General features: G+C 39.2%; 1 protein-coding gene across 2 annotated transcripts; it reads right to left on the bottom strand.

Moving 5' to 3' along the window:
• Window positions 1-250: 250 nt before the first annotated feature.
• TRIML2 (tripartite motif family like 2) lies at window positions 251-14,376 on the bottom strand. 2 transcript variants are annotated; one of them, XM_027599589.1, is made up of 8 exons: window positions 14,335-14,376; window positions 13,780-14,153; window positions 13,392-13,487; window positions 11,365-11,556; window positions 10,106-10,246; window positions 8,083-8,105; window positions 7,802-7,902; window positions 251-898 (listed from the first exon to the last, which is right to left on the bottom strand). In XM_027599589.1, the coding sequence occupies exons 2-8, from the start codon at window positions 13,966-13,968 to the stop codon at window positions 309-311; spliced, it is 1,332 nt and encodes a 443-aa protein (XP_027455390.1). In that variant the 5' UTR covers window positions 13,969-14,153; window positions 14,335-14,376; the 3' UTR covers window positions 251-308. The 2 variants fall into 2 exon arrangements, with proteins under 2 accessions (XP_027455390.1, XP_027455391.1); XM_027599590.1 differs by lacking the exon at window positions 14,335-14,376 and having other exon boundaries at window positions 13,780-14,251.
• Between the last annotated feature and the right edge of the window lie 705 nt (window positions 14,377-15,081).

The raw sequence follows: 15,081 nt of genomic DNA, 5'->3' as shown, positions 1-15,081 counted from the left end.
TATATCTAATTGTGTTTTCAGAAATTGCTAGAGTCCTTAACTTAGTCCTAGAGATTCCAGACTATATTACTTCTCTAAGTTCCCAATTTTATGCTGCATATGCATTTATTATTCTAATTAGTGTAGGGTTCTTCCGTCATTATCATTCATGACTCAGTTTCAATGTAAGTTCTTTCACAAAGCCACATGAATGCAAAAACTCTGGGGTAATGAACTGGATTCCAACTCAATCAAGTGTTAGAAACTTTTATTGGATTACCTTATACAGATTCTTTTACATACTTTCTGGCCCCTTGTGGTCTTAGATTTCATGCCGACGAAGACTGTGGGCTAACATTAACATCACAAGAAGAAACATGAGGAAAGCAAATGCTGAGCGAGTCTGAACTTGTACCTCCACTTGGGATACAAAGAGAAAATATGGGCTTGACCGCTCCCCGGAAGGTGAGAGAAGAGAAATTATAAATGAGGGATCTGTTTGTCAAATCATAAAAGGCTATCTGCCCATACTCGCGGTCTAGGAAGACTCCAACTTTGTGCATTTGCTCTCCTCTCAAGAAGACCCTTTTCAGAGGGGGAAAGACCCAGAATGTATAATCAGTTCCCATCATGGAACCTGTGAGTAAGAATTTATCTCCGGAAGCAGCAGGCAGGTCACCAGCGCTGCTGGCAGCATCTTCGGAAATCCCCAACTGCCACTTGGTTGCCTTTTCCACATCTACCTCCCAGTAGTGCCTCCCTGAGGTGAAACCCTCCACACCCAACACGGTGGCACCGAAAACGAATCTCCCCGGGCTGCCAGGAACGTCCTGCTGGACATTTCTGAGACTCACACTTCTCAGATCCTCAGATAAGACCAGACAGGGATGAGCTGTTTTAGGATCCAAAGTCACAGCTCCTGCAGGGAGAGAGAGATTCAGTTCGATTCGGTTAGAGTCAGCCACGCCACCACCAGAGACTGAGGATGTCTACGACGAAGAGACTTGCCAGTGAGTGGGTACAAGCTGCAGGCACAGATACGGAAGAGGCAATTTCCAAGTTCAGGAAAGGTGACCTCTGAGCTTTGTTTCAAGAACTGGACATCACAGAATTAGAGGAGAGTGAGATAATGGAAGGAGATGCAATCTGAGGAGGAAGAAGAGTAATGGACTTCACAGAGGTTCTGTCAGAGCAGAAAGGAATTTTGGCAGGCTGTAAAAGTGGTAATTCAATCCTAGTCACGTATCAGTTGGGAGCCAACTACTCTCCTCAAGACCTCCAAGCCTTGAACTCCAGGCTTCATTCCCCTAAAGACTCATTAGAATCTCCTAACAGAGCAGGGTTTTCCCTGTGACTAAACTGCTCTCCCCTTAAATATCACCAGAGTGTGACACAGATGCCTAGAAACTGTTGCCAGCAGGCTCTTGATATTGAGTAAATCAAAAGAACATATTAGCAGAGGCTGGAAAACCTGTGGGAATCCTCCAGAAAAAAAATCAAGCTGCAAACAGGAGAGCTCACTGTGATTTCTTATACTTGAATGAAAGTGACACTTGCCTTCGTATCTCCAACTGTTCCTTCTCTTATCTCTTTCTCCTCAACTCTTAAATATTGTGATTTCTCAGGGCTTAAGACTGGGTCTTCCTTTTTTACAGTTTGTACTCGTTTCTCCCTAGGTGACTTCACCTAGCCTTAGTTTTAAATATCTTCTATATGTTCATGGCTTACTTCATAATTTTTTTAACCCATTGTAATTTTTTTTTAAAGATTTTATTTATTTATTTGGCAGAGAGAGAGCAGGAGAGCACAAGCAGTGGGAGCAGCAGAGGCAGAGGGAGAAGCAGACTCCCTGTCAAGCAGGGAGCCTGATGCGGGGCTTGATCCCAGGATCCTGGGATCATGACCTGAGCTGAAGGCAGTCGCTTAACCACCCAGGCGCCCCCATGGCTTACTTCATAAAGAAGCTGCCAAATACCAGTTAGAAATAACAGAGGTATTTCACACATACTATGTCCAAAATGGAACTTCAAAACTACCCCTTTCCAGTTCTACTTGTTAACAGCATACTTATTTCTTCACTTGCTCAACCATAAACCATAAAACCTGGAATAGTTCCTTATTTTTTACTTTAATCCAGCAGAAAGTTTTGCTGCCAAATGAACTTACATTTCTGGACTTGAAGTCCAATTCATATCATTATTAGGGTGGTCTTAAAAGCCATAAACCTTGAAATTTAAATTTAAGTTGTCCCAGGCTTTTAGTATTTCCAGAAGATGGGCAGAAACAAATGCAAATTCTCTCTGGAATAATGCATGGATTCATTCTTGGACTCAATTTCTAAAAATACTATCCAAGGAAAAAAGCGAAGCTTACTGTTAAAAAAAATCAAACACACACTCACAAAGTAAGAAAGCATTATTGAGTGAGACTAGCAGAAATAAATCTGAAGAACTTTAGATATTGGAATTACTAGGCACAGAACTAGAATAGTTTTTGCTTACATGTTTGAAGAAAAAAGAAAAGCTTAAAAATACCTACAGGATATAGGAAGCTAAAAAGTAAGACCAAGTGGATTTGACAAAGAGCAGAACAGATTATCTAGAAATGAAAATAAAATTAAAGTATCTATAGATGATTACAAGAAAGCTACAGATCATCATGCCTCATTAACATAAATGCAAAAATTCTTTAAAGTATTAGCATACTGAATCCAGCAAAAAATAAAATGGATAAAACATCATTACCAAGAGTTTACTCTGGGAAGGCAAGGCTGGGCCAACATATGAAAAAATATATTTCACCATATTAATACATGAAGAAAAAATACAAATATTTTGGTAGATATAGAAAAAGCATCTAATATTCAACATCTGTTCATGATAAAAAGTTTTAACAAATCAGGAATAGCGGGAGAACTTTCTTAACGTTATGAAAGGTGGGCGCCTGGGTGGCTCAGTTGGTTAAGTGACTGCCTTCGGCTCAGGTCATGATCCTGGAGTCCCGGGATCGAGTCCCACATCGGGCTCGAGTCCCACATCGGGCTCCCTGCTCAGCAGGGTGTCTGCTTCTCCCTCTGACCCTCTTCCCTCTCGTGCTCTCTATCTTTCATTCTCTCTCTCTCTCGAATAAATAAAAATAAAATCTTTAAAAAAAAAAAAAAACTTTATGAAAGGCAACTATTAAAAAAACCTACAGCTAACATCAAAGTTAAAGGTGAAAGACTTAATGCTTTCTTGTACCCTAAGATCAAGAAGGAGGCAAATGTTTCTCACTGCTCCTATTCAACCTTATAGTGGAGGTCCTAGAGCCAGTACCACAAGGTGAGAAAAAGATAGAAAAGGCTTACATACTGGAAAGAAATAAAACGTCCTGTATTAATAGATTACCTGCCTATCTTTGTACAAAATCGCAAAGAATCTATTAAAAAAGCCACTAGCTCTAATAAGTAAGTTTAGCATAGTCATAAATTACAATGTCAATATATACAAATTTATTTTTATATACTAGCATAAACTAGAAATGAATGAAATTTCAATTAGAAATGCTATTAACACTAAAAAAAAAATAAAATACTTAAGGATCCATCTAATATGTACAATATGTTTGCTGAAAACTTCAAAACACTGATGAGTGAAATCAAAGACCGAAATAGAAATATATCATCTTATCCCAAATTAATCTATACATTCACTATAACACCAAAGTCTCCATTTTTTTTTTTGTAGAAACCAATAAGCTGATTTTAAATTTTTTGTGAAAAAGCAAAGGATCTAGAGTAGCCAAAATTATTTTTAAAAGAACAGATTTGGAGAACTCACATGTCAATTTTAAGACTTCCTATGGAGTAAAATTCAAGCCAGTGTGGTATTAGCAAAAGGATAAACACAATGATCAGTGGACCTATTACAGTCAACATAGACCAGCTTGTACATGCCAACGGAGATTTTCAACAAAGGTGCTAAGTAAATTTAATGAAGAAGTGTTTTCACTAAATGATGCTGGAACAACTGGATATATACATGTACAAAAAGGATGGGGGTGGGAGTTGTACCGGATCTTGAGTCATATACAAATATAACCCCCCAAAAATAACAGACCTAAATGTAAAAACTAAAACTTCTAGAAGAAAAAAATCTTTGAGTAGTAAAAGATTTGTAAGGATGGGACACAAAAAGCACTAACCATAAAAGAAAAAATTGATAAACTGAATTTCAGAATTTAAAACTTCTGCTCTTCAAAAGATGCGATGAGGTAAATGAGAATATAAATCACAGATGAAAGAGACTGAAGATGACACAAAGAAATGGAAAGATATGCAATGCTCATGGATTGGATGAACAAATATTGTTAAAGTATCTATACTACTCAAAGCAATCTCTTTCAAAATACCAATAGCATTTTTCAAAGAACTAGAACAAACAATCCTAAAATTTGTATGGAACTACAGAAGACCCTGAATGGCTAAAGCAATCTTGAGAAACAAAACTGGAGGGATCACAATTCCAGACTTCAAGTTATATTAAAAAGCTGTAGTAATCAAGAGAGTATGGTACTGGCACAAAAACAGACACAGATCAATGGAACAGAATAGAAAACCCAGAAATAAACCCACAACTATATGGTCAATTAATCTTCAACAAAGCAGGAAAGAATATGCAATGGGAAAAAGAAAATTGGACAGCTACATGCAGAAGAATGGAACTGGACCATTTTCTTTCAATATATAAAAAAATAAACTCAAAATGGATCAAACTCCTAAATGTGAGAACTCAAACCATAAAAATACTAGAAAAGAACACAGGTGGCAATTGCTCTGACATAGGTCAGCAATATTTTCTAGATAGGTCTCCTGAGGCAAGGGCAATACAAGCAAAAATAAACTATTGGGACTGTATCAGAATAAAAAGCTTCTGTACAGCGAAGGAAATAATCAACAAAACTAAAAGACAACCTACAGAATGGGAGAAGATATTTACTAATGACATATACGATAAAGGGTTAGCATCCAAAATATATAAAGAATTGATACAACTCAACACCCCAAAAAACAACAAAAAAAATCCAATTATAAAATGGGCAAAAAGACATGGACAGACATTCTCAAAATTAGACATACAGATGGTCAACAGACACATGAAAAGATGCTCAACGTCACTCATCATCAGGGAAATGCAAATCTAACTACAATGCGGTATCACCTCACAGCTGTCAGAATGGCTAAAATCAACACAAGAAACAACAGGTGTTGGTGAGGATGTGGAGAAAAAGGAACCCTCTTGCACTGTTGGTGGGAATACAAATTGGTGCAGCCACTCTGGAAAACAGTATGGAGGTTCCTCAAAAAGTTAAAAATAGAACTACCCTACAATCTAATAATCACATTACTGGGCATTTACCCCCAAAATACAAAAACACTAATTCCAAGGGATACATGCACCCCAATGTTTACAGCAGCCAAGATATGGAAGCAGCCCAAGTGTCCATCAACTGATGGATGGACAAAGTGGTGCGCACACGTGCGTGTGCACACACACACTGGAATATTTCTCAGCCATACAAAAGGATGAAATCTTGCCATCTGCAACAACATAGTTGGAAAGAGAAAGCATAGGGCTAAATGAAATAAGTCAGTCAGAGAAAGACAAATACCATATGATTTCACTCATATGTTTAAGAAACAAAACAAAGAAAAAAAGAGACAAACCAAACAGACTCTTAACTGTAGAGAACAAACTGATGGCTACCAGAGGGGAGGCAGGTGTGGGGGGGGGGAATGGGTGAAATAGGGGAAGGGGACTGAGTACACTTATCATGATAAGCACTGAGTAATGCATAGAATTGCTGAATCACTACACTGTACACCTGAAACTAATATAATACTGTATGGTGACAATATGAGGATTAAAATTTAAAAATTAATAAAAAAATATAAATCACAGCATTGAAAGAAATATTTGCAAAACATGTCTGATAAAGGACTGTAATCAGAATATATAAAGAAATTCCAACACTAAGTAATATACAACACAATTTTAAAAATACTGAAAACGTTTATAGATATACTTCAAAGAGATAAAGTGCAAATAAACACATGAAAATATGCTCAATATCACTAGCTATTTCAGAAATGCAAATTAAAGTTTAAAGTGATATATAACTACATAAGTATTAAGTCTGCTTTATTTTTGATAAGTTACTCTTTTAATATAATTTTTTTAACGATTTTTTTTTTTTTTTTGAGAGAGAGAGAGAGAGAGAACGCGAGCAGGGGGAGAGGTAGAGGGAGAGGTAGAAGCAGACTCCCTGCTGATCAGGGAGCCCAACATGGGGCTCAATCCCAGGACTCCGAGACTTTTCTTACCCCGGGTTAAATTTCCCGGGGTAAGAAAAAAAAGTAAATGGGCAGAGTTTGAATGATGACCATTCTGGATAAGATGGCTGAGGTGAGGTATGGGAAATACGGCCCTTGGGAAATGCAAATCAAAACCACAGTGAGATACACCCTCTCAGCTGTTAGAATGGCCATCAGTAAGAGAGGATGGGTGCTGGTGAAGATATGGCGAAAGGGAGCACTTCAACATTTTTGTTATTTATTTTGTTATATAAATCACTGTTATATTCCTTCTTAGTTTTATTACAGTTGGGGACTGTATAGTCATTTTATATGGAATTTGGAACCTGCTGAATCAGATGATGTCTTGGCAAGATTGATATTTAACCTGGATGTCTTTCTTTCTTCTTTTATTGAATAAATTTGACATGTAACAGTAAGTTTAAGGTGTATAGTGTGTTATTTTGATACACTTGTATGAGTGTATCACACCTGTGAGCCAAAGGCAGACACTTAACCAAATGAGCCACCCAGGCGCCCCTAGGTCTTAAAGAAAAAAAAAAGGTGACAATACGAAATGTTCGTGAGGATGTGGAGTAACTGAATCTCATACATTACCAGTGAGAATGCAAAATGACAGAGTTTGGAAAACAAATTTTACAACCCCTTTTCCTAGATATGCAACCAAGACAAATGAAGTCATGTTCACATTAAACTCTGTAAGCAAGTATTTATAGCACAGATTTGGAAACAACTCAGTTGGCCTTGGAATTACAAGAGAATAAACTGTGGTATATTCATACAGTGGAGTACCCCACAAAAACAAAAAGGAATAAACTACTGATACACACAACGAACTTGGATGTGCCTCAAATGCTTTATGCTAAGTGAAAAAGGCCAGACACAAAAGGCCACATACTGTATGGATCCACTGACAGGACATTCCAGAAAAGGTAGAACTATGGGGTAGGAGATATAAATCTTTCATTATATATGTTGACATTTTTTATTTATTTTTTTAAAGATTTATTTATTTATTTGAGACAGGGGGGCATAAGGAGGGGGAAGAGGGAGAGGGTGAGAATCCTCACGCAGACTCCCTGCTGATTGTGGGGCCCAATGCAGGTTCGATCCCAGGATCCTGAGATCAAGACTTGAGCCAAAATCAAAAGTTGGACGCTTACCCGACTAAGTTACCCAGGTGCCCCAACATTTTTTCCCTAGAAGTTTAATTTTTTTTTTTTTTTTTCTGTCAAACTCTGCTTACGATCATGTTTCAGGCTTGGGAAAGCAGGAAAGGATATGCAAAAGAGAGCCTTTCAACGTAAGATCATACAATTATTTTCTTGATAGGTTCTCCAACGTGTATAGCATATTAAACTCTCCAATCTTTTTAAATCCTTAAGCTCTCCGGAATCTTTTATCTAGAATGTTCACTTGACTCTCAGATACAAAATCAAGTGCCCTGTAATCGTGGATGTGTCAACTTACTTTGGAGAATGTTGAGCATTCTGCTCATTCCTGTTACTTGGCACAGACTCAGGTCTGTGATTTGGGCGGGCTCCAGACACTGAAGCAGTAGTGACTCGCTCCTATTAAAGAAAGGACAATCTCAGTTATCTGTGCAGACCCAAGGCCCCCACCAATCCAGAGGATGGATGTCAATACATGACCTCCTGATCCTTACTTACCCCAATATCTCTACTCCTGTGTACTCCCGTTTCAGACCCTGAATCCCACCCCAGTGTTTCCATTCCAAAATGAAAACTTACCTTTCCACAGAATATCTTGCATTCTACAGGGTGAAAAAGAGAGAAGGTTAGTATTCGAGCCACACCTCTGGTATTTGAGCCACGCCTCTTTTGAGCTGTGCCTCTGAAAATTATCTTCTAATGATGAAACTTGGTTTGTATGTAATATCCCCAGCTTTGTGGTGCTAAATCTCAGATACTAGATTTTAACATTGAATAGTAAAAGTCAGAAAAATGCTTGAAATCACTGTTATATTCCTTCTTAGTTTTATTACAGTTGGGGACTGTATAGTCATTTTATATGGAATTTGGAACCTGCTGAATCAGATGATGTCTTGGCAAGATTGATATTTAACCTGGATGTCTTTCTTTCTTCTTTTATTGAATAAATTTGACATGTAACAGTAAGTTTAAGGTGTATAGTGTGTTATTTTGATACACTTGTATACTGTAATGATTGCCGATGTAGCAGTATTTATCACATCATACAATTATAATACTATATTGTTTTATATATTCATTATACCATGCATTAGATCTCTATGGTTTATTACTATTAATTATAAGTTTGTACCCTGAAACACCATCACTCCTATCAATGCCCTCCACTCCTACCCCATTCCCCCAATAAGCACCATTTTACTTTTTTTTAAACAGGTTTAACTTTTTTAGATTCCACATATAAGTGACATCATGCAGTAGTTGTCTTTCTGACTTATCTTGCTTAAAGCATCATGTGCTCAAGGTCTATCCATGTTGTCAGAGATGGGAGGATATTTTCCTTTCTCATGACTGAATAATATTCCATTAAGTAGATAGATGTACTACATTTTTTTGTTCATTCATCTGTTAATGGGCATTTGGGTTGTTTCCAAACATGGGAGTGCGTGTATCCCTTTGAAATCCTGTTTTCGTTTCCTTTGAGCATACGCCCAGAAGTGGAATTGCTGGATCATATGGTAAATCTATTCTTAATTTTTTGAGACACCTCCATATTGTTTTCCATAGGGGTTGGACCAATCTACATTCCCACCAAAAATGTTGAAGTGCTCCCTTTCGCCATATCTTCACCAGCACCCATCCTCTTACTGATGGCCATTCTAACAGCTGAGAGGGTGTATCTCACTGTGGTTTTGATTTGCATTTCCCAAGGGCCGTATTTCCCATACCTCACCTCAGCCATCTTATCCAGAATGGTCATCATTCAAACTCTGCCCATTTACTTTTTTTTCTTACCCCGGGTAACAAGAGTTGAGCAGGTGAAGGAGACTGCTAATAAACTGGGGATGGTGGCTGGAGCTAGGTCAGAAGCTGAGCATAACTGAGTCACACCTACCTTACCTGTCTGGAACTAGGTTTGGCCCTAGAATAGAACCTAATGGTTTACATGTAAGGGATTCTCAAATAAGAGCACTCACTTGCAAATATAAGCCTGGTGGCTGAAGGATATGGACAGAGTCTTAAAAAGATAATTTACTTGTTGAAAGGTAATGCATGTTACAAGATTTAAAATATGCAATACTATAGAAAAAAATCTCACCCTTGTTTTTCCAAGGTTACTGCTCAATGTTTGTGTTTATTTTGCCAAAGGCAGTCTGTGAATGTTAATGAGCATATGTCTATACATAGATACATATTCACTAAAACCAAGCAAAAAGCAGTTCTGCATGTTTTCACTTTAACTAAATATCCTGAAAATTAACTTCTACCACTATAGAGTTGTTTCATTCTATTTTTCTGGTTGCAGAATATTCTACTGTATTGAAGTATCATAATTTGACTAATCCATTATTTACTCTATCAAGGAACTTCTCAATTCAAACTAATTATTGATAGCCTCAAGGTAAGAATTCATATCATGAAGTAGCTCTCCACTATATCAAGATTTTAGACAATTCATAATGCTTTCGGTGACTGGAAAATAGCCTATACAGCCCTCATGTATGTTTGAAAATCATCAAATATTCTCCAACTGACCCCTAATGAGTACTGTCCACTTCTCCTTTCTCAAATACTGTAATGAAGATCACTTCTGGAATCTTACCTGGAGCAACGCGAAGGTGTATTCCCCACACTTCTTCTCTAGCTCTGCAATGATCCTTTGGAGGTTGCAGATCTGTTCAGAAAGCCTGACTTCACTCTCCTTCAGTTTATTCATGTTCTCTTTCCCCAAATCCTTCAGTCTCTGCAGAAGCATCTCCTTATTACTATTTAACAAGTGGTCATTTCTTTTATTCACTAATTCAACCGTTTCTTAAGCCCACTTTCCTGCCTACCACACCAGAAATACATATAATTAGATAAGGCCCAATACCCCTGTGTGGTAAGGAAGACACCTCAATTGAAATTTGATATTCTGACACAATATATTTATGTTGATGTGGAAGGTGTGCACGTAGTCCACTTATTCAGATAACAACCTGACCCTAAAGCAGATCACGTTATTTTGCTGTGCCATTTTGTTCAGAAAGTTTCCTATTTCCTTCATTAAATTAAGATTTGAATCTAATAATTTAATCAAAAAGAAATAATCAAGCCACTGTCATTTTTTTATCCCTGCAAAGATGTTCCATGTAGACACAAAAGCACATGCTGTTGTTTTTTTCTTAAAGAACACATATGATACATATTATACGCTATTGCTGATATCACAGCTTGTTTTTTTCTTAATAAATAATACGTTCTTGGAGAGCATTCCTTAACCATACGCATAAAGCTGTTATTTTTTCTAAACGCTGAAGAGCATTTCATTGTAAGTACATAATACAATTTATTTTGAGAATCCTTTATGGATGGGTATAGGTTGTATTTAATCTCTTGCTATCATAAACATTGCAGCATTAACAATAATGCCTAATAGTTACCGAGGGCATAATACGTATAATAACATTGTTTAAAGAGCTTTATGTAGATTATCACAATCCTCACAACAGTATTATAAACTAGGGGCGTTATTCCCATTTTAATAGCTAAGGAAACTGAGTCACAGGTTAAACAACATGTACAGGATAAACTGGTAAATGGCAGAGGCCAGATAGGAACCTCATCAATCTGGCTTCAAAGACTACCTCTAAACCACGGACTTGTACTGGAATAATTTTACAGCATTCCCTTATCCTTACATCTTTTGTAGGCATGTTAAGTATATTTATAAGATAGATGATCAGAAATAGAACTGCTGGGCGAATATACACATTCTTTTAATACATTTGCGGTTGTCACTGGATGTCCCATTTTAGAATCGGCATAACGTTAAGCTCTCATTTTCCAAACACTGTGAGCATGCAGTTTTCCACATCTCACCTGCAGTGTTTCCTGGGACTTCTCCTTCAGCTCTGTGGCAAATTCCATCAGTTGATTCGGACCGTCTTCTCTCACGTTCAGGTTGAATACGCACCCTTGCAGGCTCCGGAAGTTCATCTCCTCTTCAACCATCAACTGGAACCTAATCCTATATTCAGACTCAATCATCTCTTTAAAATCCTGCTCTTCTCCCTTCATCATAGATATAAATGTGATAGACTTCAAGTTAAACGCCACGGATAAATACTTAGGGTCACTTTCCAGCTCTAACTCCAATATAAAGACAAGGAAATACAAAGTACAGGGGAAGAAATAAAAGGCGTAAATACAAAGGACAAAGAAAGTTTTGAGACAAGATCAACTAACATCACCATAATCTTAGAACGTGTAATGCAGATGAAGAAATCTTGACTTAGAAAACTGAGAAATCTAAGATCACCGTGACAAAGAGAAGGAGATGAAGAAAACTGGAAGGTGGGGCAAATGGCTTTTGCTGATGCTTTGGATAGGGAGGGTAAGGAAACAGGAACGAAAGGGTAACTCCAAGGTTTTTAGAGAAAGGAACTGGAACAGAAAAAGGTAAGAAAGGGATAGATCCCAGAGGTGGGGAGTGTTATCAGCAGCTCAGTTTTGGATATCCTGACTTTGAGTTGTCACTTAGACATCCAAGGAGAGATGCTGAGTAGGAAGATGGACATGAAAGTCTATCACTTGGAAGTCTGAGCTAGAGATGTACATTGGGAGTAGGCAGCTTAATGGTGTTTCATCTCATGAGACCCCATGGAATAGAGATTTATCAAGAACCTGACCACGGCTCATGACCTCAACAGTCGTCTGGCAGGTGTCCCCACCTCTGCTCTCACCCTCCTACTGTCTAGTCTTCACCTCAGAAGCCAGAGTGCTTCCGTGAACATGGAAATTTGATCAAGCTACCCCTGTTCAAAATCTTCCGATGGTTTCCCTGTTTCATTTAAAGTCAGCTGCCCTGTATGACTTGGCCCCTTTATCTTCTGACCTCACCTACCAGCTTCCACTGCCTTCCCAACCCCAAAGGAGTACATACCAGATTCTTTCCAAGCCTGCATTACTCAGTTCCTCACCAGCTTGAGTTTTTTTTGAAATGCCACATTCTAAACAAAGTCACTTTATTTCAAAGTACATCCCATTATGCTTTCTTTTTTCTTTTTTTAAGAATGGATAGCATTTACCGTGTAACATTCATTTTACTCGTTTTGTTCACCTTCGGTTGCACAAGGGCAGACATTTTTTTTTCCCCTCTCCTGCTGCTAAATCCCCAGCACCTAGTATAGTCCTTAGCAAACAGTGGGACCCCAGTATCTGTTGAATATATGGTACCTAAGGCTGAAAAAACGGGGATCAGTTGAAAAACTCTTGGAGAACCCGTCAATTCTCTTCCTCTACCATCCTCAAGTGTCTGTTTATTCTCTTTAAAAATTGAAAGGGAGAAGACCCAGAATCTGGGATTCCTGGCACACGATAGTTAAATATGAAGAGAAGGTGTGAAATCAGAGGTGAAATGTGGGCACAACAGATGACAAGCCCTCGTTCCGAACAGTAATTCTCAAACTGCCTTTTAAATGGTGTCAGGATTTATATGGCCACCAACGGTACACGAGATGCTCATTCTCCCAGGGCACTGGTATAAATCCTGTTATCAGTCTTTTCTTATCTGTCAGTAAGGCTTGCAAATGACATTTCACAGATTTAAGAGTTAACTGGTATTTCTCTTACCATAAACAAAGGTCAGGATCTTTCTAAATGTTCAAAGGATGGCTGCATTTTCTTTTCTGTGAAATCTCTTTTCTTCGATCATTTTTCTATTGAATTTCTAGCCTTTTCCTTATTGACTTTTAAGAACTCTTCATTCGTAAAGAAATTAACACTTTTCATACCTATGGATTTCAAATATTTTTCCTGCTTTGTTATTTATCTTCTGACTTTGTTTATGTCATTTGCTATCCAACATTATAGGTAATTCCCTGCTCAGACTGGAGATCAGCACTGACCTGAATCGTCACCATTCTTTCTTGCTCATCAGCCAATATGCTTTTAGCTACTTCAAGTTTCTCCTTCAATGTGCTCAATATCTCCTGGAATAACTTCTGCAGAGAAACAGATCACAGAATTCTAGGTAAAGTCATTGCTTTAGAACAGTTAGGCCTTCAATCTCAGACAACTGAATGGCCCATAGCCCCCCGTTTGCCTAGCCTTGAAGTTGGTCTAAATACGGTACTTATCTAGTATTCTTTGATAAACACTGCCTGAGGGAATGGTGCTGGCGGACCAGGAGATCTGTCCCCCCAGGTAAGTTAAGAAGAGGAGACAGCCAGGATCTGTCTGCCAAATAAGTTAAGAGGAGGAGGCAGCCAGCTCTGGGAGCTGCAGGAGGCTCACCCTGTAATTGCCAGCGGCCTCCTGGACTCCGCACACCACGTGACTCTCGTGCTCCTCCGGGTGGAAGCACTGGCCACAAAGCAGGCTTTGGTCTTCATCACAGAACAGCTGCAGTGGTTCCCGGTGCTCGTCACAACAGGCATCCTCTGGGATTTTTTGCTCTACCTGGGAGCTGAGCCTTTTGGCCATCCCTGCAGGCGTCCCTCGGGGACGGTCCTGCCGTGCAATACTCCCCTGCGCGCTGAGCCGAAGAGAGTCAGGGTGATTCGGGTCAGTCACACTTGCCGACCTCACTGTGCAACCCACGGCCAAGCATCAGAGCAGGTCGGCGCACTCGGGACTCCTCGAACCAGCAGGTCTTCCTCAGCCACGCGCTTGGGGGAGAAGCCACAACGAGTTACACCAAGGTTCTCAGACTGGAGGGGCTCTCGAGTTTTCTCAGAATTTAGAGCAATTGGCTGAGAATTAGTTACAAGCACACCATTTTCCTGTAAGGTATTAAGGGGGAAAAAAGGCAGCAAAAGAGAAAAGAAAGAAAGAAGGACAGGTACTTACTGAAAAGCATGGCGCATGAATAAGCATTGGAGGAACATCCGGGACTAGAGTGAGGCGGAGCCTGGCTTTAGGCATTTAAGGAAGCACTCCCTGTCCCTTGGATTGCACAAACCATAATGTGCCGGCTGCAGCCAGTGCCTCCTTAAGGGGGAGCGGCACGTGGGTGCCAACTTTAAGGAGGCACCCATTTTGAGGCTCTTAAGTCCGCGTGCGCGTGAGTGACGCACCTCAAGTTTTGTGTGCAAAGCCCAACTCGTGTGTCATCTGAGAGCTGGCTAATAAAGATGTCGGTTAAAAAAATATAAAGGCAACCCCCAAAATAACAACTTTCCAAAAATACTGAAGGGAAACTGGATTTTTTTTTTTAATTAAGGAAACAGAACAAGGCATCTATAATCTCCTGCATCCCCATCCAGACAGTTTGACCTTCGCGCAACAATTCTACGTCTTCTCCAGAAACATTTTATTGCCTTAAAAGGGGTTACCCACAGAATTTGGGAAACTTTTCCCCAATGAAGAACTGTCTTGCCTTGGTTCTTTTCTAACCCCATCTCCAGCCATGGGGACACACCACACATACGGTGGTCACACCACAGCACGAAGTATTAATTTCTTAAAAAAAAAAAAAAAAAATCCTCTGGGCGCCTGCGTGGCTCAGTTGGTTAAGCGACTGCCTTCGGCTCAGGTCATGATCCTGGAGTCCCGGGATCGAGCCCCGCATCGGGCTCCCTGCTCAGGGGGAAGCCT

This window comes from Zalophus californianus, chromosome 2, assembly GCF_009762305.2.
Source record: "Zalophus californianus isolate mZalCal1 chromosome 2, mZalCal1.pri.v2, whole genome shotgun sequence".
NCBI lineage: Eukaryota > Metazoa > Chordata > Mammalia > Carnivora > Otariidae > Zalophus > Zalophus californianus.
Note: the sequence above shows the minus strand (reverse complement) of the source record. Positions and strands in the feature narration are given on the sequence as shown.